The following is a 24706-nucleotide window of genomic DNA, read 5'->3' on the forward strand; positions in this document are numbered from 1 at the left end:
AGCTCAACATGAGCCAACAGTGTGCCCAGGTGGCCAAGAAGGCCAATGGTATCCTGGCCTGTATCAAAAATAGTGTGGTCAGCAGGACAAGGGAAGTGATCCTTCCCCTGTACTCTGCATTGGTGAGGCCACACCTGGAGTATTGTGTTCAGTTCTGGGCCCCTCAGTTCAGGAGGGATATTGAGGTGCTGGAGCGGGTCCAGAGAAGAGCAACAAGACTGGTGAAGGGACTTGAGCACATGACCTATGGTGAGAGGCTGAGGGAGCTGGGGTTGTTCAGCCTGGAGAGGAGGAGGCTTAGAGGTGACCTCATTGCTCTCTATAACTACCTGAAGGGAAGTTATAGTCAGGTGGGAACTGGTCTCTTCTCCCAGGCAGTTAGCAATAGGACAAGGGGACATGGGCTTAAACTCTGCCAGGGGAAGTTTAGGCTGGATATTAGGAAGAAGTTCTTTACGGAAAGAGTGATCAGGCATTGGAATGGCCTGCCTAGGGAGGTGGTGGACTCACCGTCCCTGGAGGTTTTTAAACTGAGATTGGACATGGCTCTTAGTGCCATGATCTAGTAAATGGGCTGAAGTTGGACCAAGGGTTGGACTTGATGATCTCTGAGGTCTTTTCCAACCTAGCCAATTCTGTGATTCTGTGAAAGCAACTTCATCGGTGAGGACTAATTATAAAATAAAGTTCATTTGTGTTGAAGTATATTGGAAAGTACAATTATGTGAGAAATTAGGTTTCCAGATCTGAATTAATGCCTTGAAGATCACTGTATGCCGACAGTGTCCCAGTCACGCTCCCCAGGACACTGACCTGTTTGATGGTGGCAGAGGACCCCAGTTGGAGCTATCTGGGTCTTTTGTGCAGTGGTACAAGGCACACGGCTCATCCATCACGAGCCCATTCGCTGTCAGAGTGTTTGACAGCTCCTCAGCCACGTTGCCCCATCGCACTAAAAACCTCGGCTTGACAGAAATACCCCGTCAGTTAAGAGAGACAGCTGCTAAGAATGGAAAAGTGTGGGGTTTTTTTTCATCAAACAGTTCTCTACTAGGTCTAAATAAAGGAATGTAAATTGTCCCAAAGAAGGCAACAGTGCTTCTACAGGGCTTCCCAACAGCCACTTACTGCAGCGATTGCCAATATTTTTGCTTGTTTAAGATAATTGCCCTTCTAGATCACTTAGGAAACAAGCCAGGTTCTCAGCTTCAAAGCTCCATAGAGTTTGTGCTTAATTATATTTACACATTAAATGCCTTTTGTTGTAAACTGCAAAAAAACCCCAACCTTAGGTTACATTAAGATGCATATACAAGAGTATTTTATAAAATATTAAATACTAAATATACTTTGAACATATTTTGAAAATATAATGTATGTAAATGTTAAAGATTAATTATTTATTATTTATTGCTCAGCCCACTGAAATTCAATAATATATTTTGAAATATTAACCAGGGTTATACTTAATTTGGTTTCACGTAAATTAAGGGAGGGTAACTTTGAATTTAGGGGAATTCACAGCAAGGGAAGTAATAAGAATAAGAAATATCCTGAAAATGTTTTCTCAGTTTTATACATCAGTTCTTTACATGATGCTCCAATCTTCTTGTGCACATTTTCTACAAATACTTGTGAGATCAGGTTTTATCTGAAATTAGAATTTCCACTGTATCTGTAGAACTAACATTTTAAATCAATGTGACCACATATCAGTACCAATGTGTAGTTTCCCCATTCAGTTACATATTAAGCAGATTATTCTCCAACTTACTTGTTGAATTAAGTATTTACAATAATTAACGTATAGATAATATTAAATTTGCTTTTATATTTTTCTTAAAAGCCAAATAGAAATAAATTTAATCTACTTAAAAGAGTTTAAAATGTAATGTATAGCTCAAATACATTCAGTTTTAGCTGTTGAATACTGCCCTGAAACATTAGGAAATGTGAGTTTTGTGGTCACCTAAGCAATCTTTATTTGATCCAATCGCATGTAGGCATTATGCTTCAGCCTCCTTAACTTTTTGTGGTTGACTCCTAGTTTCACTATTTAAATGCTGTATTGCAGTGACAGTCTTCATGAACACATGACTGGATGTAGGTTTGCAGATCCTCAGCTACCTGTAAACTGTCTGTTTTTTCAGAAGTGCTGAGCACCTAACAAGCAACCCAAACTGAGATCAGATCTTGTTCACGCTTACGCGCCTTCCCCTGTAATGATCCTCCAAAGTGGGATGCTTTTGGTCATAACGCTGTGTTATTTGGACACTCTAAAAATAGCACCAAGATCAGAAGCTTTCTTGATTATTGAGAGATTTGGTAAGAGAACAAAACAGCGAGTTCTACAGTCCAACTCAGATTTCACCATGAGCATCTTTTCAGAAGATAATTGTCCGTATTATGTTTTAATGCCAGAAAATGGCAGATGAATCAAAGTGAACCCCAAAGACATGATATTGTTCCTGGTTTAAATGTTTGTTTTTAAAGTATTGCAAAAAAAACAAACAGCCTGCTTATAACCCTGAAAAATATCTTCCATGTAATACAAATCCTGTGCATTCAGTAACATCAGTTTTACCTCTGTCCCAGCTTAACTGAATTTATTTAAATTATTTGGAGTGCTTATATATAAATACATATTCCATATACTTAAAACAACATATAATTGCTCTGTATATCTTTTATGTCCAAATTCTGATTTATTTCAACTAAGGTTTGCAATATGGAAAACGCAAGTACTGTCTTTTCTAAAGGTTAAATGGACATCCTATGTATAGAACACATTCTTCCAACAAAAAACATTAATTTTCTTAATGTATTTTAAAACTTGCCATATGTTATTTACTGTAAATTTAAGATGTAATTTCTATCCATAGATAATGTTCAGGACATTAAATGCCTATTAGCTTTCTACAAAGCTAGAAAAAAATGCAAGGAACTTATTTAACAGTTTCAAAACTGCAAAAATGAAAATGGGAAAAGTGAAACTCTTTTATTTACAGGCTTCTTACATATTCCAAACAGTGTATGCGTGTAACAGGAAGAAGTAAACTTTTGGGAAGGTAAGAAAATCATTTGGGCTCATACTAACCTGATGGTTGTATGCAAAGGAGATAAACAGATTTTGTGACAGGGTTTATTCTTAAAATATTGTTTAGTTTTACTCTCTGTGCATTTCAAATCCAGAGATCAAAAGACAGAGATAGAAAACAAAGTTCTTACTCTGTTCCCCAAAGCTGCAAATGTGTTAATATTCTTATCTTTCATGTTTTTAAGGTAATTACAGTAAAGAGCTCTTTACTATAGACTTCAAGAAGGAACTTAACCTGTGATTGTGGTGGGCTTTAAAACAAGAGACAGTATTGCCTTTATTGCAGAAGAACTTGTAAGATATTTCCTGGGTTTAAAATCGAGATCTATATGTCCACTATGCTTACACTAATGTGTTTTATCCTCAGAAAACCAAAAAGCATCTGCTATTATTTGACTTTGTTACTTTTATATAAAGTAAAGATAAATAATACAAAAGCTTTGAGTAATGTATGAGTTCACTGAAATTAACAAGAAACTGGTCTTAATCACACTTTTATAAATTCAAATTTATAATACAAACTTCATCTTTAATAAATGTACTTCTCCTTTTACCCCCTTCTTTATTTCTAAAGCAGAAATTATTCTATTTATACCTCAGAAAGGAGTCGTGATGACTAATGGATGAAAATCTTTGCCTTGCTGACAGTTCCAATACATACATACATGCATTATTACTGCAGATCAATATAAAAACAAATTTTCCCCAGTTTCTTAGTAAATAAAAAACCAAACCAAACCAAACCAAACAAAACAGTTTTCTCTTTGGTCACTTTTTGGTAATTTTTAACTTTGTTACTAAAGCAAAGACAATTTGGAAACATGGGGCTGGATTAAGTGGCTTTAGACACCATTCACGGAGGACATCATTTAATAACGTCTCATGTACTGCAGCTTAATAAATAGGATTCTAAATGCACCTGCAGAAACTTGCCTAGAGAAGTTCACTTGGCCAGAGATGGAACTTTCATACACAGTCTTTTCAAAATGATCTCTTCTGTATCATTCATCATTATGTTGAAGTCTTCATGGGCCACCAACACTGATGTATAGTCTTTAATAAATAAAAAATGTTAAATTTTCAGTGACTTAAATGCTACATGCCCTGTTTCAATTTGTGAATTTTTTTTTTTTTTTTTATTTTTGATTAAACTACCCAATGAATTTGACCAAACATATGCATAGCCTATCTATGCTTAGAAATACATATACCTGACTCAGGTATAATTTATTAATCTTTATAAACTGCTGCAAAGATTTAAAATGCATCCTAAAATCTAAATAGCATCACTTCTGTAATCCATGTCATTGGGCAAATAAATTGTTTGAGCATACTCTGTTAGACCAGGTTTCCGCAGCCAATATCAAGTTTTTAGATTCTTGTCTTGCTGACTTCCTACATCTCTCTGAGGGGAAAAAACAAAACAAAACAAAACAAAACACTTTGTTAAAATTTATAGGGCTTGTTTAACTGTGATGCCTTTGTTAGAACTATTAAACAGGAGATAGTTTCTACTTCTTTATCTGCTCTGGTTTTGGTTTTGCTTTGGGGTCATTAATAGCTTCTTCAGATTTCCTTATTCTCTTTTTGCTTTTGCATTTTTAAGTGTATCTTGAATAATTAAAAGCACAGCAACATGCAGTTCAGCTCAATGAAAAGCTATTTATCAAAAAAGTGCAACATTCATGTTACCTCTAATCCTCTCAAGGCCCTTCAGAGATCAAACAGATGACAATTCATCTAAATAGAAGCCAGTTCTCAAAAGGTTACAGGCACCTGTGCTAGAAAGACAGTAATGATTCCCTGAGAGCACCATAATAATCAATAAACCTTTGTATTGGAAAACATCAGTAGTATACTTCAGATAAACCACAGGAATTAAGCAGACAATAATACACACTGGGATAGCTCAAGTCCACACACTAGTTATTTAAAAAGCATGAAAAAATACTTCTTAATTTCTTTCAGTCTTTCTTAAATTATCTAAAATATACAGATATGCACATGTAGACATGCTAAACCATGTAGCAAAGAAGAAAATTTCTTACGCCTAACCCAGATGTACATTCTCACCTGATGGCATGTACGGACCACAGAGGTGCCATGAATGATGAAAAAGATAGTGCAGTTTCGTGTTGCAGCTCTTGGACTATTTAAATCTGCATTCATTTTTAGGTCTTATTTTATCCAACTCAAAATTGTTTCAAGCTTATGATAGGAAACTCAGCTGGAAATGAGCAAAGAAATGTTGGTCTTGCTCCCTGCAACCACCCTGGTACACAAGCAACCTGATATGGAATTTGCTTTTGTATACGAAGCATATAAGTAATTGCATCAATAAGTATACCAGGGACTTTAGTAAAGTCTACATGGTATTTTAAAGATTAAGAACAAAGAAGCGGGTGCATTGTACAAGTATGGCTAAGAAAAGAAGGGAAAGAGAATTCCTCAGCTCCTCACACCAGGCATAGACATGTCCTGGTGGGTAGGAAGTAAGTCATGGCTTATATTGGCTTTTCTTAAGCCAAGGTGAGGTTTTGGTGGCACAATGCAAGGATGTTATGAAAGAGCGCTCCAGAATTGACAAGAGAAGCATGGGAGAAAAAGCAAAAAAGATATCAGAGGCAGAAGTTCAAAATACTGGAGACCATCCACGATGAGTTTGGACAGACAGAAAAGCAAAACCACCACAGTTCTTCCCCCAGATTCTGAACTGGATTTCTTTTCACCCAGGCTTGCACGACTTTTTCATTGCCTCTGCAACATTTCTGTTGACAAAAGCTTTTTCTCCATGAGCACTGTGGAAATATTTAATGTCAAAACTGATTTCAATAAACTAATTTCACAAACTAAGTGTTAATCCTGACAAAGGACCTGTGATCCTATGATGTCCTAAAGATCCACTCCCTTCAAAGGAGACATATTGAGAATATGAAACCAGCTGGATCAGCAATTCGAAGATCACAGACTTAAAGTGCTGTGGGAATTTTGATGCCTAACTCTGAACCTGATAAACTCTGCATAGCCATTAGCTATTCCCAACCTCAGTGCCAGCCACAGCTCCTTTCTTGGATCTCCCTCAGCACTTTAAAATACAGTCTTCTGCTTTACGCCAAATTTTCTTAAAGAAGGAGGAAGTGTTTGACATCTAGTTCATGCCTAAATCAATTTGAACCCAGAAACTAAATATCCTGATCTGGATATTTCAGTGTTGGGAGTTCCCTGCTTTCCCTAAAGAGCAATGAATGCCCTTGCCTGGGTTGTGGGAGACAAGCTCAATTCCTTCTTCTTCAGCGTGGAAAAACTCAAAGTCATGACTCAAAATGCTAGGTTGTCATCTAGTCTGCCTCTGACAGTGACTGTTTGTATGAACGGAGAAGAAAAGCAGGATTAGAAGAGGACAGGGATGCAGGGGTATCTGTTTCATTCAGTTTGCTGGTGACAAAGAATATAAATCCATATTTCAGAGTTTATCAGATTATTTGCAGTTCAGGCTCTTCCCCATGGTGATTGCTATCTTTTGGGCAATTACTGAAATGTATAAACAGCCTGTAAACACATCCAGAACCCTTTACAGTATTAACAGCCTCATTCACTAGTGACAGGATAATGTGCTCTCATACAATTCTTCGTATCTCTCCAGCACAGTGAATGTCTCGGTGCAAAAGCAACCACTTCAGCAGGTGCAAGAAGAACCTCCCAAAGGGCTTCTGTCAATGCTGCCCCAGCTATGGGGCATGTCTCAGGATACTGGAAAGATCCAACAGTGGTTGACAGGAACAGGAAAGGACAATGTCCTTACCACGTTGCTTTGTCACTGATGCATGCCCAGTAAGGTTTGACCATCCACCTGGGAAACAGAGATAATTCTGTGTGATTTAGGCAACTGATCATGTAGCTCTGATACCTTGAACAACCACAGTGAAGGGTTTCCAAACAGCTAAAAGACTGAAATACATCCACATAAATTGCTTAATCACTTATCTGGAATACTGCATAGATATGTAGAACCTGAGATCTCTACATGCAGAATCTCCCTCCAACCACTGGAAGAAAATACATCTAATGAGTAATGTCATCAGCTCTACTGCAAACAGGAGGCATCTTCCATGCTGCTTACATTAAACTCCCAGTGAGGTAAATGACATAACTTCTACTTTAAGTTAGCATCCTCCTATTACAACAGAAAAAAAGATCAAAACCTTGCCATTAATCACAACTTTGCTCTTAAGCAGTACCATGCCATTACTTCAAGGTAGGCTTTCAGTAAGTAATAAAGTACTAACAGGATAATGGCAGTGGAATAGCAGATGAAATCCGTTCTTGCTCACATTTGTTCCACTTCTCTGCACTGATAGTAAAAATACATAAAATGGGACACTGAAGTTATCCATATGCAATGTGTTAAAATGAAGAGGAAAAAAAAAAAACCTAGTGCATACAATTTTCTCTCAAGCATCATCAGCTACTTTCTGTTTAAGCAACACTAAGCTGCTAAGAAGCAATAAAAAAGCTGTAATTGGAGAACGACAGAAGATGCAAGGCACGGAAACAAAGACTAGCCTAAAAAATAACAGTTCTCATCCATAGAGACCTTCCTCTTACCCATCTTTTTTTCCACATTTTGGACACCCTCTTGACCAAGAATCTGTATTTCTGTGGTTTTAGTCACTGATTGGATGTTCACCCCAAAACATTTCTAACTTCATCAACCTGTGAGTCCAGCAATACTCATACCTATTCCAGAGCCTCAAGCCTGGCCTACTAGTCTACAATCCATTAATATATTGAATTTCCAAAACTTTTCCAGTAGACCAATGTGAAGGATATATTTGCCCTATCTTCACCTTGCATCCCCATATCTCTTTGGGAAGAGATCAGCTCCAGAGAAGTGCCCGGTTTTCCATGAGTACAACAGGATGAGATCAGTTGTGAAGAGACTCTTTCACGCAGGAATCTGTGCAGAAGATCAAGGGGTGATATTCATCATGGTTTAATGAATATCCAGTGCACTCAAATCTTCAAATACCACTTCATGATAAGGAGGTTAAAATTTAACCCCCTTAATGAAGTATATCTCACCCATACTTGGCACGTAAAAACTACAGAGGGTCAGTAAAGCATGTCATCGAGTAATAGTGTTGCGATTTTTACTAGTTCAAAGCATTTGTCTTACTTTCCAAAGATTTTAAATCTTGCAGATCCATCACCACAGGAAAACGTAGGTATGTCTCAGGACAGAAAGCAAGGGAATGTGGCAGTTATCATAGGAAAATAAAACAAAATAAAAAGAATAATAAAAAACAACAACAAACAAAAAACTATTGCGTGGGTTTTTTCCTGGTGTTTTGGGTTGGTTTTTTTTCTGTCTGTTGTTTTTGTTTGTTTGTTTTACAAAAGGAGTTGCCACTCTGAGCTTGATAGTCATTGCACAGAATCTCAGTGCCTGAGTTTCAGAGGACACATACAGTACCAAAAACAAACCAAAACCCCCAAAATATCCAACCCAAGACCCAAGCAAAAGCTCCAGCATTCACCTGTTAATTGAAACATTCACTGTTAAGTGTGACCCTGACTGCCCTGAGCTCTCCAATTATCATTATTAGTGTTCTTGAAGACAATAAGCATTACTGTAAACTGTTTTTGGATCTGAGCCTATGAGCTTGATCCAGACACAAATATTACTAAACTTGCAAAATATACCTGTCAAAAACTGACATTTTCAGAGGATACATTAACTTTCTATATTGCCCACATTTTCCCAAACAGTTCAGCAGTACTACTAACTAACAAGAACAAATAAAGAGGAAATTCTGAACATGCCAGCTAATATCTACATGACAGTAAGTAATGGCATGAGCCAGAAGAGTAAATAAGTACATACACATATATGCGTATGTGTATCTGTAAGTGTATATTTGCAAAAAAAAAGAGTAAGAGGATTCTAAGGGGAGAGAAAGGGGAAGCCACTGTCATCACGTATCTCAAACCAGCGCCTTACTAGTAAGTACAGACATTTCACCTGTGCTGAAATAACTACAGTCCTGCCCCTAGGAGGAACAAAACTTCAGATAAATCATCTCCATCTCTGTCAGCATGAACACCACCTGAAGTCAACTGATCCCTGAAAAAATTTTCACGGGTTTCTGTCACATTTAAAGTATATTTTCTGAACATCTACACGGGAAGAGTTAGCACAAATTTTGTATTTAGTGAAACACATTGGAGAGAACTGCCAAGTCAGAGGTTTATGGAAGGAAGAAAAGCTATCTGGTTTAGTATGTAGCTGTCATGAGCTATTTTATGGGATATATGAAACCTACTAAATCACATTCACATCAAAAAGAAACTACATCCAACACTGACTGAAACACATCCCCTTGCTATTGCTGCAGCCTGAGAGTTTGACCTTCCACGCTACATTTAATAGCAGACAGAACAAATGAGCCAAGTATAGTAGAGAATAATCTATGAAACCTCTTAAAAACAAATATTTGCAAGTCCTAAACAAAACATTAAGAAATAAGAGGTGTATGAAAAATTGTTTATGAGCTCAAATGCACAAAAACTGTCTTTTTTCATACACTTATAAATTAATCCCTTTGCAGAAAGAAAAGGAAGACTAGGCAAGTATACATCACACAATATAAAATTCCAACAATTACTTATTTTTTATTTCCATCTATAAATTTTAAAGTGCAGTTGCCAGCTTTTTGGTGCCTACTGTAATTTTCCTACAGACACTAGAGTCTCCAGACAATTTATGATAAGACTGATACAGTGAGTATGAAGTGGCTTCACTATTTAGCCTTTATGTCACATCCACAATTTGCTTATCAATCCCTTTCAGGGAAAATACAGTTTTATACCCAAAAAAAAAAAGCCCTGAAAAAATTGGGAAGGCACAACTATTTGTAGTTTAAAGCCCCATCTTAGATACACTCATGCATCCATTTAACTTCAGCTATGTGAATCTATTGAATTTTGTGCTTGTCAATCTGCAGAAAATAACAAATATTGTTTGTTTTTCAATACGAGAAATTTTTCCCTATACATTTATTTCAAATGCTGAATCTACCCAGAATAAATAGCAGCCTGGCCAGTGACAGCTGAAACTCACCTTTGAACTTTGCATTCACTATCAGAGATGCTGCTCACAGCCTTGTGCTTAAGTCTGTGCTGAATGTTAAGGAATTATTGGAGAAAGTTGCACTAACGCAGACGAAATGTTGCACAGGAACTGACAGAAAAAGGTCTTATAGTGTAAAACTTTTTATCCAAAAATATTGATTCAACAGTAATGAAACTACTCAATGAAAATCCATCAACTGTTAAAATCCTATCAGAAACAAAACAGGTGGGCTTTCCACGTGCCCAGACTCCCCAGTTCTGCACATCATTGCTTTTCCAGATTGACTGAACAATTCCTCAAGGAGAAATTCCTTCCCAAGAGTCAGGTACATGGGGAGGTAGGTAACAGGAAGCAACCAAAAACTGTGCTTACGTGCGAACACACACACACACAGAATAACTTATTTACCTTTAGTGACATTCTTCTAAAATACTTGTTTTTTCCTGTTCCATATATGTGCGTGCTCATATTTTTTACAGGGAGGGCTGAAGTTTATCTGTAATAACTGTTAAGACTACAGATGCACTTTTGAATAAATTGCAATTTTCACATTAGGTGAAAATTTGACTTTTGAGTTTAAAATATTCTGTGTAAAATTCAAACAAACTGAATTTGACAGTGCTTTTTAATGCTTCTTGGTAATTTTTCTGCAGCTTTGTCTTCTAGGTGCTCTTCACTTTTACTGTATCTCTCATGATGCATTAAGACTAGAGGTTCATATCATATGACAACAGAGGAAACTACATCAATTTACATAAAGCAGAAGTCATCCAGAGATCCACATAGAAGACTGAAGATACATCCAGAGGTGTCAACTCTTAAAGAGGCACCACAATAAAACTTCTGAATAAAGGGAATGTTCTCTGCCAAAAATTTCATACTGAAAGTATTTTTGCCCACTAAATAAAAAGCTTTTATTTTCTTTTTTCTTTACTAGTTCTAATTTTTTTTAAGTAAAACAATACTATCATAGAGGAATCCATAATATTTCACTCTGTATGGCAAGAGCATCAAGAGATTTAAAGATTTAAAAGAAAAACATTGACAGTTCTGTTATCAGTAGTTACCAAAAATCTTGCTGCTCTTCTAGCTGCTAAAACATCTGCCTAAACAATGAGCTGTCATTAACCTGGAAGCTCTCCCACAGGGAACACATTTTACTGCCTGTCAGAAATAGATGACCACTAGTGTAGTTTCTTCTTAAACCAATGTATTGATGGAGACACTCCACAAGTTAATGTATGAAGTTTGATCTTTGCACCTTACATTTACTGATACAGAACATACCCTTATATTGCATGCCTCATCCATTTATGTAGTTCATAGATTCTAATTTACACAAGGTAAAAATATTATTAATTTTATTATGGATGTACCTCAGTGTTCCAGCCCAGAGAGCCAGATGTTGTACAAACTAAGAGATTAAGATTTAAGTAGTAAATTGTCAGTTATCTGAAACCAGGCCTTTTGAACTCCACCAACTGAACAGAATGATCTAAATTACTGTGATGATAAAAAAGAGCACACATACTCATTTATTCCTTTGACCACTTCTCTTTATGGTTGTTTTTCCACCAGCCAGTAAAGCAACAGGATCATGTATGAACCTTTGATCTCAAAGAACCTGTAGTTCCAAGTATGTTTAACCCAGTGCTTGTAATGGTCCTTGAAAGGGCATCACCATTTGTTTTGTAAGTCCCCAGGGAGTGAATGCTGGGTGACATGCTGACCTTAAAGTCATTAACAAGATGCTGGTCTTTCTTCTTTGTAGAGAACAGAGCACATCCTGAAAATGAAGAAATGATGATGATAATTGAAAATAATCCCTTACTAGAAACGTATTTTGAAACTCCAGTATGCTGTGAGCCTTCAAAGAACCCCAACCAGTAGGAGGCAAAATCAAAATGCTATGCTCAATATGCCAAAAACAAACAAACAAACCTGTAACACCTGAAGATCCCCATGCTGCAGGTACAATATGGTTTTCAAACTGAATAAACAGTATGACTCAACTTCTCAAAAAGGATAAGGAGTTACAGACAAAGAAAATCACACCTACAAAAATGTTAAGTCCAGTAGTGCCAAGATTTTACACTAGAAATTTCCAGCAGACCTGTAAGTCTTATCATGTTTGACCCCATATCACAATGCCATCTTATCAGCAATGTTCCTAGCTAAATTCAAACCAAAGAGAAGATATCTCCTGACAACTACTTTAGAATTTACCTCTGTGAGGATTTACTTAGAAGATATTTGCAAAGCCACCACAAGAAGACATTCATTATTCATTGTGAGGTTTCAAAAAGATTTATTTAGCAGCCTAAGGTGAGAACAAAGAAAATAAATGCATGACACTGAAGATTAATTAAAGTCTAAATTGCCACTCAAGTATTTTTTTTTCTCCAAATATGTGGGCTTTTCCACTAGCAATATCCATATTAATCACTTCATTGCTCTTCTAAAATCTCTTCCAACTTCCTTATATATCAAATTAGCAGTGGACTGCTGAGGCAGAGCTGCTAAAGGACTTCTTTCCTTTAAAACCTCTTTGTAATATTCAGTTCCGAATATCTGCAAGGATGGAGATACCACTGTGTCTCCAAACAGCCTATTCCCCCCACCTCATTGTGTTTGAGGATAAACCAACTCTCCTGGCTTTCATTTGGTCCTCAGCACATCTCCACATGATCCTCCCATGCATGAGCAAGTCAAAATGTGCTGTACTAATGTCTAGGATTATAATTCTTCAAGTCTTGTTCACTTCTTGTGGGATTTTAAACTCTACAGTCTCATGGTCACTGTTCCAGTGCTCGACAACCATTTCTGTGAAGAAGTTTTTCCTAATATCCAATCCAAACCTCCCCTGGTGCAACTTGAGGCCATTTCCTCTTGTCCTATCACTTGGACTTGGGAGAAAAGACCAACACCCTCCATGCTGCAACCTCCTTTCAGGTAGCTGTAGACAGCTGCAGACAGTCTCCCCTCGGTCTCCTTTTCTCCAGGCTAAACAGCCCCAGTTCCCTCAGCTGCTCCTCATCAGACTTGTGGTCCAGACCCTATACCAGTTTCATTGCCCTTCTCTGAACTCTCTGCAGCACATCAATGTCTTTCCTGTAGTGAGGGGCCAAAACTGAACACAGGATTCAAGGTGGGGCCTCACCAGTGCTGAGTACTGGGAGAAAAATCACTGCCCTAATCCTGCTGGCCACACTACTTCTGATACAAGCCAGGATGCTGTTATCCTTCTTGGCCACCTGGGCACACTGCTGGCTCATGTTCAGCTGTCTGTCAATCAACACCCCCAGGTCCTTTTCCACTGGGCAGCTGTCCAGCCACTCTTCCCCGAGCCTGTAGTGTTGCATGGGGTTGTTATGACCCAAGTGCAGGACCCGGCACTTGGCCTTGTTGAACCTCATGTAATTGTCCTCAGCCCAGCGATCCGGCCTGTCCAGATCCCTCTGTATGGCCTTCCTACCCTACAGCAGATCATCACTCCCACCCAACTTGGTGTCATCTGCAAACCTATTAAGGGTGCACTCCATCCCCTCATGCAGATCATTGATAAAGAGATTAAACAGAACTGGCCCAAACACAGAGCCCTAGGGAACACCACTTGTTACTGGCCATCAACTGGAGTTAAATCCATTCATCACAACTCTTTGGGCCTGGCCACCCAGCCAGTTCTTTACCCAGTGAAATGTACACCCATTCAAGCTGTGAACTGCCAGTTTCTCCAGAAGAACACTGGGGGAAATGGTGTGGCAGGCTTTACTGAAGTCTAGGCAGACAAAATCCACAGCCTTTCCCTCATCCACTAATCAGGTCACTTTGTCGTAGAACATCAGGTTAGTCAAGCGGGAACTGCCTTTCCTAAACTCACGTTGACCAGAATGATTCCATAAGAAATATGATTTGATATGAAAAATATCCACTTAGTAAATGGCTTTGATAGTCTCAGTCATGGTCATCCTTCTACATTCAGTAAATAGCAACAGAACAACTTGTATTTGGAAGAAAACTACCATAACATCCAAGACTGAGAAAACAGGTTTCCAAATCACCACCAGACATTCAGCAGAAATGGGCCTTTCATCAAGTTTGTGAGAAACGGTGAGCCCTCAGGACTAAAGACACAGAGGCAAAGAAGTTGACCCCAGCTGACTAACTTATTTAGAATCTGAGCAACAAGGAGAGCCCCTGGAATCAATGCGTATCAGAGATCAGATGATACAACAGAAACAAGACCCTCACATGCAAAAGCAGACCTGTATTCTTGACTCATCCCTTTTCCCTCCCATTCTTTTGGCTGTTTATTTTCTGTCACAATTAGAATCCTTGGTAATTACTTTTTAAAGCAACATAATACATACATAAAACAAACATATTTGACCTAATTTTTAATTAACAAAAGGCCTTTCTGATTATCAATGTTCAAATGATGTGCACAATTTTCTTCTTGCCATTGGTGAGATTCTCACTCTTCAAAACATTTAATGCTCTGTTTTAAAAGGAAAAAATGTTGCCTCATAACTTTGCATGGAATAGGAGTAGCGCAGACAGCTTTCATGTTAATGTTAGAGCTGATGGCAGCTGAATGCATTGCTCACTTTTGCATAGGCAGGTACTATCCGGTTTACATCACAAAGCTGTGCCACAACAGGTCTGTACTTCTATCAACTCACATGAAAACCCGAACACCACAACTAACTGCTCTAGAATGGCAAAGCCCTTGATGCAGACATGGTTGCTTCAGTAGATAAGAGGTGTCTTAGCTAAACTTATATATTTAAAGAGGTGGTGTAACAGAAAAAAAAAAAAAAAAACACAAAATCCTGTTGGCATATGTCACATCTATGCCAAAAGGCCCTTATAATGAAGTTGTGCTAGTATGACTAAGACTGCAGCCTACAATTCAGACAAAACCTCAGCAATGTATACCACAACAATATCTGCATGTTCCAGGGTCTTTATTACATGATATTTATATCCAATGTAATGTTGCAAGTCCTTATGAGCTTTTCTTCAGCTTGTGCACATTTCCTTTCTGCCATTTCTGAAATCAGGGTCAGAAGAGGCCACAAGGGATCATCTGCCTCAAGACAGAATTAACTGTACAAACAATATATTATTGATCAAACATTCCTGTAACAGAATCCCTAATCCTCACTAAACGTATCGTTTGTAAAAATGGAACAGTGTTTAACCATAAAATATCTATAGTTTGCAAGCAAAAATAATTCCTGAATGAGGCAGGAGAAGGGGAAATGTGCACCGTCCAAATCAGAATCACAATCCTTTTTCCAGGAAATTCAGTGAGAAAAAGCAGGATAATCAAGCCAAAGCTTTCTTCACCTGCTTAAGTGGAGAAGTGCACCTGTATTTGAAAACACCATTAAAGATGTTCAGGTTTTGCCTTTGTTCTTGATATTCCCGTTGCCGCAATTCTTACCAATCCTTGAGATAAAAGCTGAAATTATGTGTATTTCAAAAATCTTGTCTTGTATTTTTAGAAAAGTGTCCATTTATTATGGTTTCTCACTTTCTACCAATACTTTAGCATGATGCTGTGGGATGCATTGGTTCCAGCCCTGAGCTGCAGGTTTGGTTCACAGCTCTTCCCTTCTGCTGAATGGTGAAGAACACACAAATAATGTGACTCTCCTGACACAAGTAAGTTTCTACCTTGTCAAGTAAGAGTGCTAAATGCAAAGATTTCTGTTAATGCAATGTTATGGTTAAGATTTTCGATAAGCCACAGTTAGAGTAGCCTAAATTTTGCTTCTCACAACATTTCTGATTAAGTGGCCTTAAGTGTCTGAATAAAAACAAAACCAAAAGAAAGCATTGCAGAAAACTATGTGCAGGGCTGACACCAAAAACCTGAAATCAGTGATAACTGTTCCACTGATTTCCAATATGTTTTAGGTCACACCTTTAGTTGTTTTGTATTGTTTTTTTCTTCAATACTAATATTCAAAGCAAAACATTGAAACATGAGGAAATGGCAGTTTCTCCCTCCTGCCCCTCATAGGTTCCCATTATGAATTCATGGGTTTGCCACAGCATCTGGACTCACAGAGTACAAATTCTGGAAATGGATCAAGGGAGACTGCTACAAACTCCGAGGTCTCTGACACCTCTTTGACATGTCCTGAAAGGACTGTGGGGTATTTTCACTGAATAGGTATGACAGAAATAAAAATTAATAGAAATGACAGAAAGAACTGATGATAAACAGCTAAATCATGTCTCCATGGATGCCAGCAATAGGTTATATTTATAAAGTTGAAACTGTCTCAAATTGCATAGTTTCTTCTTTTCTCTCATCCTAAAAAGCTTGTAATAAAGACAAAAATTACAACAGAAAGGCCAAAGCAGGAACATCCACAATTACAGACTTGTATTCTTGACAAAACCAGTGTTGCAGCTTGTCCCGAATCTTTCCTAAACATATTCAAACATAACTCAGTCCCAACAGTACATAAATCCTTAATGCTATATAAAGACAAATCTATTAAAAAATACTGAGTGACTGACTTACTCTGATCTCAAGTCCATCCCATGCCTCTTGATCTTATGTATAATAAAAGCAAAGTACCATAGGCAGGTCTTGCCTTGAAAAGTATGCAACGGTCATCTGAAAAAGCAGAATCATTAACCACAGTGGCTTCTCTCACACACACAAAGGAAAGTGATGGTGAATGCATTTGTTTCTGCTGGTCACACCTTCAACTCCCTCACGATCATCTCTCTGTGCTTCTCTAGAGACATAAAAACACTTTCTGGAAAGGTCAGAAGTTACAGGACTATTCTGACTCCTCCCTGTAACAACAACCTCCTGCTAAAAACTGTGAAGGTCCTGCTGCATTTAGGATATTTACACTCTCCAAAATAGGGCAAGAATGAAGGAGGCAGAGTGGGTAGAGAGACAAACCCCCTAATGGAGATTGTGATATGAGGAACTAGTGAAATATACATATTTCAAACCAGTGACACCATTACAATCTCAAACTCTATTAAGGAATGTATTAAAATCCAGAAGGAAAAAATATTTTTAAATATATATTAATTGTCAGAGCAATTATTTAAAATACATGAATGACACTTACCATCAAGTATTCAGCAGTCATCTCTTCAAACTGATACTCAGCGAGTATAAATTAACATAACTCCATTGGTGTTAATGGATTTACAGAGGCTAGAGAGTCATACAAAGTGAGTTTTGAATGATCTAATAATAGAAAAGGCAAGTGAAAATGATATCAGTTGTATCACCACACACCTTGCTGCTCATCAACAGACAAGCGTGACGTGACCAAACTTTCCCAAGGAAAAATCTATCATTGTGCTATTAAAAAGCATGAATGGTTTGATCTCAGGGCCAACTTTTCTGAGAATTTGAAACCACAAACAAGAAAGGCTTATACAAGACGAATGGTCATCTTGTGCTTAAGACACGAATCTGGGAGTCATGAGCCTGGCTTTTTCCTTGGCTTTGTCCCAACTTCCCTATGGCCTCAAGCAAGGTCTACTAGCTACAAATTCACTCTGTGGGAAAGAGTTCAGAGTTCCCAAAAGATTAAAAATAACCTGCAAAGAGGACAGAAAAAATAGATCAACTAAGCAGGAAGGGTAATTGCTAAAATTCAATGTCTGTGTTAGGTTTATGAATGGTAGGCTAAGAATGAAACTAGAAATTAAGAGAGCAAAAGCGGTACCCTTAAAATTAGGCCCACATCAGCTAAATAAGAAGGGGAAGGTTTATTCCACCAGTAAGTCCCTGTGTAGAGTTTTAGAGTTCAAAGAAACATATCTGGTAAAACCTTTCAGTTCCACTATACTTAGAATTTCTTCCTCACTCTTTTATTTTTACTCTTATTCTTTTTTTTTCTTCTCTCTTCTGTATGATAATCAATAACTTTTCGGTCTCTGATTTGGTTGGTTTAATTATCCTCATGGGTGATCTAGAACAGACAGAAATCACTGAAGTCCAAACTTTTTTTAAGATTGTTCAGTGACAACATCATCTCAACACCTTCCACTCTCTGGTAGCGATTCCTCAATCACAATTAACATGAAATACCTCAGCGTCAGGAGCTGAGAAACTCATACTTATTCTCTAAACAGATGTTATCTATCTTGAACAACATTAACCTGAGGTTTGTATCTTTACCAGAGCGGGTTTGACTGCTTTGCCTACACTCCAGCCCGTTCAGATACAGACCAGCTTCTGTCTAGAAGTCCTGTGGATTCCTGCTCTGCTCTGCACTGGTGCGGCCTCACCTGGAGCACTGGGTGCAGTTCTGGGCACCAAAGGATATAAAGCTACTGGACAGTGCTCAGAAGTGTACGAAATTGGTGAAGAGTTTGGAGAGGAAGCCGTATGAGGAGTGGCTAAAGTCACTTAGCTTGTTCAGCCTGGAGAAGAGGATACTGAGGGGAGATCTCATCATGGTCTACAGCTTCCTCACATGGGGAGGAGGAGGGGCAGGTGCTAATCTCTTTGGTGACCAATGACAGAACCCAAGGGAATGGCAGGAAGATGTGCCAGGGGAGGTTTAGGTTGCACATTAGGAAAAGGTTCTTCACCCAGAGGGTGGTGGACACTGGAACAGGCTCCCCAGGGAGGTGTCAGGGCCCCAAGCCTGACAGCGTTCAAGAAGAGACTGGATAACACCCTCAGACACATGGTGTGAACTGTGGGGTTGTCATATGCAGGGACAGGAGTTGGATGCAATGATCCTTGTGGGTCCCTTCCAACTCAGGACATTCTATGATCCTAAAGGATGCACAAGCACTGAACTGCCTGAGCTACAATATTCTCCACAGGCTCATTAACCAAGGCGCCGCACCACACAAACTCTACAGTTCCCAGATGCAAACTGGCTTGCCTCTGGCCATCTCAAAGCAGCAAGAACATGCGACTGTCTCCATCGACCTGTGTAAGCAAACACTACATTACTTCTCTAACTTAAGAGTTCTTTGAATTCTGTACACATACCAAAGAGTTATGATAACAGGACAAAGTCTCACCTTGCCAAACAGCCAGTATTTCTAATGCAAAACTGTAATTATGTATAGATATGCACTGAAATAGCACAAGTGAAATATTTTACAAAAACTGCATATGAGCCTCAGACATCATTATATAACAAAATGGCCTCAAATTCTGAGGTATTTTCTTGCTTATCCACAAATCAGCATATATTAACTTATGACATTTGAAAAGCCTTTGTTCCGAACTAATAAAATGAGAGCAGAACAGACCTTGAAAGCATCTTGAAGTAATGGAAGATTCAATAAGAAAATAGATAATAAGATACTTTTAGCCTAGCAAAAAAATGTGAGCATATTAATAATAGATGACCAGCACTATTCAGCATGGATGTAGAGATCCGTGAAATGTTACAAAGACAAGTCTCATGCCAGGGAAATGCTGGCTGGTAACGCTGACCGAGTCAGTATGTGTGAAAGAAATCTTCCCTTGAGGATGTCCGATGAGTATATTCTCAACCACAACACTTTTCAGATTAGGAGAGGGTACTCAGTTTTTGCAGGCTTCCTAATGGTTCAATGACTTCATCTAATGGCAGCCCCTAATGGTGCCGGCACTTACCAGTCAGTGGCACAGCTGCCTCGGTTCCAGCTCCTTCCCTCTGGATGGTGGTGCCTGAAAGGAAGGACATGAGTGTCCCTAACTCCTGCTGTTCTCAGTGGGAGATGAGGTTACTCACTCTGGTAGAGGAGGTGCTCAACACTTAGCCCAATCAGACTAGTGTGCTTCTGATAGCTTACGTTCTTTAAAGCCACAGAGATTACACCTTAAACACCAGCATAATTTACTGCTTTGTTTTTAGAGAAAAAGAATTGAGTGTGAAAGAACTGCCTTGGAAATTCTTCTTCTGCCTCAATAGTTAGGATTCACTGTCAGATATGCTTTTGTCATTCAGACAAAGAGGTACATGTAACAAGGAAAATCTGCTTCCCAAGAGATTAGGATTCTTCTTCCTATTTCAGTGAATATGCTGTAATTTCTTAGCCAATTCCATTTACCAAAAATTGAACAACTGAGTTAACAAAGGTAACATACCATGAACTCACAGCTCTTTTAGTGCAAATTAGGCAGTGCTTACATCTGTCAGCAGAAAGAAAACAAAACTTTCCTGACTCAAAATTGTCCCTTCCCTGTACAGAGTTGGTCAGTTGCAGCATTTTGAATACACTTATTTTTATAATACCCTTAAGAGACTGATTCCCGTCTTCTCCAAGAGCCTGTAACCAGAGGTGACAATACAAGGGGAAATCCCCAACGGAGCATAGTCAGTACAGGTGTAGATATTCGCAAGTCTCATTCTGTAGGAGAGCTAATCCTGTCAGGATCAACTCCAATCTGTCAACACCTGAAAATAATCTTTCCAGAAGAGAATCCATAGTTAGTATATTCCCCCTAAAACAGAAAGAGAAAGAGATTTTGTTTTTTTCCAATTAATTTTAGCACCTCTAAACCACTTCACTAACAGTACACAACTAAGAAGAAACGTGTTCTCCAGATTATGAGCCTACCCAGATACAGAGATCTTGCCTATCACAATGTTAATATGCTCACAGTCACTTGTGGCCAATATAAAAAAGGAATTATGTCAACTGTATGCAGAAATATGAAGAAGCACAAAGGAGAAAAACAGGCCAAACTGGGACTCCAGAGACTTTCTGTAGGGCCTAAATCAAAACATTTGCCTGATTCCTTTTCTGAATCCATTACCTGTTTTGGCTTGTAAGCACTTGTGGCAAGGTGCATCTCAGATACACATCCTAGTCCAGAGCCAACCTCAGCTGCAATGTGCTTCAAATGATCCTTAAAAGTACAAAACAGATTTGGGGCATTAGTTACTTCAGTTTCTCAGCAGATGAATAAGCGGAGTGAAAGCCCAGAACTATTGGAGCACTCCAGCAAGTCTGGCATGTGCACTAACTACATCCCAGCCTAGAAATCTAAGTACAGCCTAGAATCTCACAGAAAACAAAGAGATTCACATGGACAAGAATTTCACAGGCCAGGCGGGCCAAGGGATCCAAATACATAACAAAACTAAAAAACAAATCATTATATTACTACTTGTACAAGGAAAAAAGCCCGATTCTCTGTTGCTCAGCGAGATCTCAGATGAACTTTGACACTCTTTTGGCCACAAGGCTCTGCAGAAACAGTTCTTCACCTTTCTCTGCAAACGAGTTACCACATACTGGCTGAACGCCGAAACCTGGAACCTTCCATGGATACAAAACCATAATGAAACTATTTCACAACAGTTTCTCCCACACTCTTCCAAGATGACCCAGGCTTGTTAAATGTGACCAAAAGAGATGACAGGTAGTATTGTTCTCCAGCAATCATGCAATACACTTCTTTTAAAAGTGCAGAGTGTGCAAGGCAGCACACTGCATTTCACATGCAAGGGCTACATTTTGAGTCACCAATACATTCAACTGATTACATTTATACATATTAACAGATTTAACTGGTTACATTTAAAATCTAAAAACACTTATCTTCATGATGTCTACTCAACTCATGAAAAAATATATATTAGAGAAATGAAGGGTTTTGTTACTTAATCCAAATCAAATACATTTTGGCACTTTGTGGTTACTTCTGGCACAATTCAGCTTTGGCTTTTATCAAACCACTACAACTAAATTATACATTAGTAATACAACTTAAAGCCATTCATGGCATCTAATATACTTCAATATACTTAAACTCATTTGTGACATTTGAATGAAGCTTGGATTTAGGCTACTGTCACTCATATGTCTAATTTGTCATTGAAAATTCAGACTTGGAAGCACTTTTTCCATTTCTTTCCAATACTCCTGTGGCAAGTCCTCTGACAACAGCATTACTGAAAATCACACTATTAGTTCATTTTTCAGGTATCACTCGTTCACATTGCCTTTTCTGAACTAAACAGACATTTTTATAATGCTGTACAACCAACATGATGTGAAGAACCACAAGTAACTGTGTCTTAGACTAAAGTAAATCTTACTCACATTGTATAGATGAAAATCAATCAGATAACAACCATGTACTTGATTATCCAAGAAGTGAAGGGACCACAATACCATAGATGCACTTCTGCATGCCTTTGCTTTTTCTTCATAATTCTGTAAGTTAGAGAAATACACATGTAGATGCTTAAGACTGGAGATTCATCCTTGTTTTTGAAAGTGTTTTGCTTAACAGCATTAGGTATTCTGTCTGTTTTAACCAAGGAATTCCATCTGTCATTCATAACTGCAAACACATTTGCCATTTCTTCCAGTTCTCTAGCATGATGTACTTTTAGCCACAGGTTATGGGAGAATTCAACCACAGATGCAGAGGATATTTTCAGGATGGGGAGAATCTTAAACCTGATGTTCACTGAGCCCATTTACAGCCACAAGCAAATTTTAACAGTCTTGACCAGTTTGGGGTTGAGGGGAATAGGGTCTGAATCCTACTTTGATAAAAAGGATGAAGATCAGAACTTGGAACTTCTTCTGAAATAGCTGGGAGAAGAGTTAGGAAAAAATCATCTGGCTCAAGAAAAAAAGAACGGGAAAATGAAAGTAGCATCTCATTTCACATATAGTGATTGGAACAAAGAGGTTCCTGGTCAGAACAGAAACAGTTTATCAGAAGAAGGATGAGGCTGAGCACCAATCTGCAACTTTCAGCAACATAAGAATGAACTGGAAACAGCAGGAATTGGAAAAAGTATTTTCCAAATTGGGGCATTTTTAAGGCTTCCTGAATGCACATGCTAGGGGGTAAAACAGGCCTCTCACAAATGTACAGCTGGCTGACTACAAACTGATCAAAGAATCTTCAATAGCACAAGTGATCTCCATGAGGAGACCATCTCCCTTCAGCTTTCTGAGTGGTTCCATCTGCATTTGAGGGCAGAAAGGTTTTTGAGGTTTCTACGATGTAAATTATTCAATCTGTAGGAACAGCAAGGTTTCTATTCCAGTTAAAATCTAAACACACTTATCTTCACGATGTCTACTTAATTCATGAAAAAATACGTATTAGAGAAAAGAAACACTCTGCTCACTCCGCAGTACAAAGACACAGCAAGCGTTTCGCAGGAAAAAATAAATAGCTCATAAGCAGAGGTAGAACTATATATATTTTGTGATGTTATTCCTGCATTATAATGCGCTATAGTTTCCAGCTTTAGAATTCTGCAGCTTTTTATCCTTTGATTGTGCAAACTAAGCTTCCAAAAGGATTTTTCTCTATGCACTCCATTTTAACAGAATCCCTTTTCCAAAATGCATTTAGACATATTACAAGTTTTTTCAATCTATCTAAAAATCTGCCTTTTTTATTCTTTTTTTCTCTTGTAGGGAAGCACAAGGATTCACATGTCTACTCATTTCCACTGTGGCTCGTGCTGAGTTTCAGCTGCATGCTCAGAAGCTCCAGAAGCACTTTGCTCACATGAGGTTCCGGAACAGCCCACAAGACAGTGAAGCTGCAGCATTCCCAGAACAGCACAGCATGTTCAAGGCTCCAGCAAAGACAAAAGCTAACGTTGGATGAGAAAGACTGCCATTCATTCCAATCTTCCCAGAAAATACCATCATAGTACGTTTTTGCTTCCTTGGCTCTTTTTATTCAAAATATCTGACACTAACACAGTAACTTTACAATAGAGTAGTGAGAAACCAGCTTATCAGCAGCAGCATGTTTGAAAAGATAGAGTTTTGTTTGTTTTGGTTTTTTTCCTTAAGGTCTTGCTTTCAGTGAAACCTTGGACAGGAATTCCTCCCACACACAGAGCTAACTTTCATCTGTCTGCCAAAGAGGGCTTCCATGTCCAATTTTCCTTATGCTCGTCTAAAAGCACCTTTCTACACATCTCATCCATGCTCCCACATAATCTCCCTCACTATAAAAGCATTTCAGGATCTTTCTGCTCATGGTTCATCTCCTAATTATTCTTCTTGCTTTGCTTTATCTGTAGCTTCTTTGGTATGTGTCAAAACCCTCCTTAGGGGAGTCCCATTTGGCTCATTGTCAAACATATGCTCTTTATATATATTTACATGTACTCTGAGCCAAAACTTCTGTAGTGATGAAACAGCAAAACCTTTTCTCTCAACTTTCTTTGGAGCGATCTGTGAAAGAACCAACTGTGATTACTCAAGAGAGTCACTCTCAACATAAATAATTGTCTTACAATTATCTTACTTTTCCATTTCATAAAATTTTCAATGTTACTACCTCGTGATGTTAATTTCTGTAAGGGATATTTGCCTGGAAGAAACTGGTTGTTGAATTAAGTGGAAAACTTTTCTTTTCCCTTTTACTGTAACGCTGCATGCATTAGGTGGAAGGGGTTCACTGCTTCTTTTGCTTGAACTTGTCATTATGAAGCGCCTATATGTAAAAGAATGACTTTTCAGCAACTTTAATGAGAGCT

General features: G+C 38.3%; 1 protein-coding gene across 5 annotated transcripts in view; it reads right to left on the reverse strand.

Annotated features, from left to right (window-relative positions):
• The window catches only part of NKAIN3 (sodium/potassium transporting ATPase interacting 3), a 362790-nt gene that overhangs the window by 330192 nt on the left and 7892 nt on the right, over positions 1-24706 (reverse strand). For 3 of the 5 annotated variants that reach the window (XM_071804083.1, XM_071804081.1, XM_071804080.1), the window contains exon 2: positions 22284-22397. The exons of the other annotated variants lie outside the window; for them this stretch is intronic. In XM_071804083.1, coding sequence (XP_071660184.1) covers positions 22284-22397 — 114 coding nt within the window. The remainder of the gene's footprint in view (positions 1-22283; positions 22398-24706) is intronic. 5 annotated transcript variants of the gene reach the window in all.

The sequence above is a fragment of the Patagioenas fasciata genome, chromosome 2 (genome assembly GCF_037038585.1).
Source record: "Patagioenas fasciata isolate bPatFas1 chromosome 2, bPatFas1.hap1, whole genome shotgun sequence".
In the NCBI taxonomy this organism is placed as follows: Eukaryota; Metazoa; Chordata; class Aves; order Columbiformes; family Columbidae; genus Patagioenas; species Patagioenas fasciata.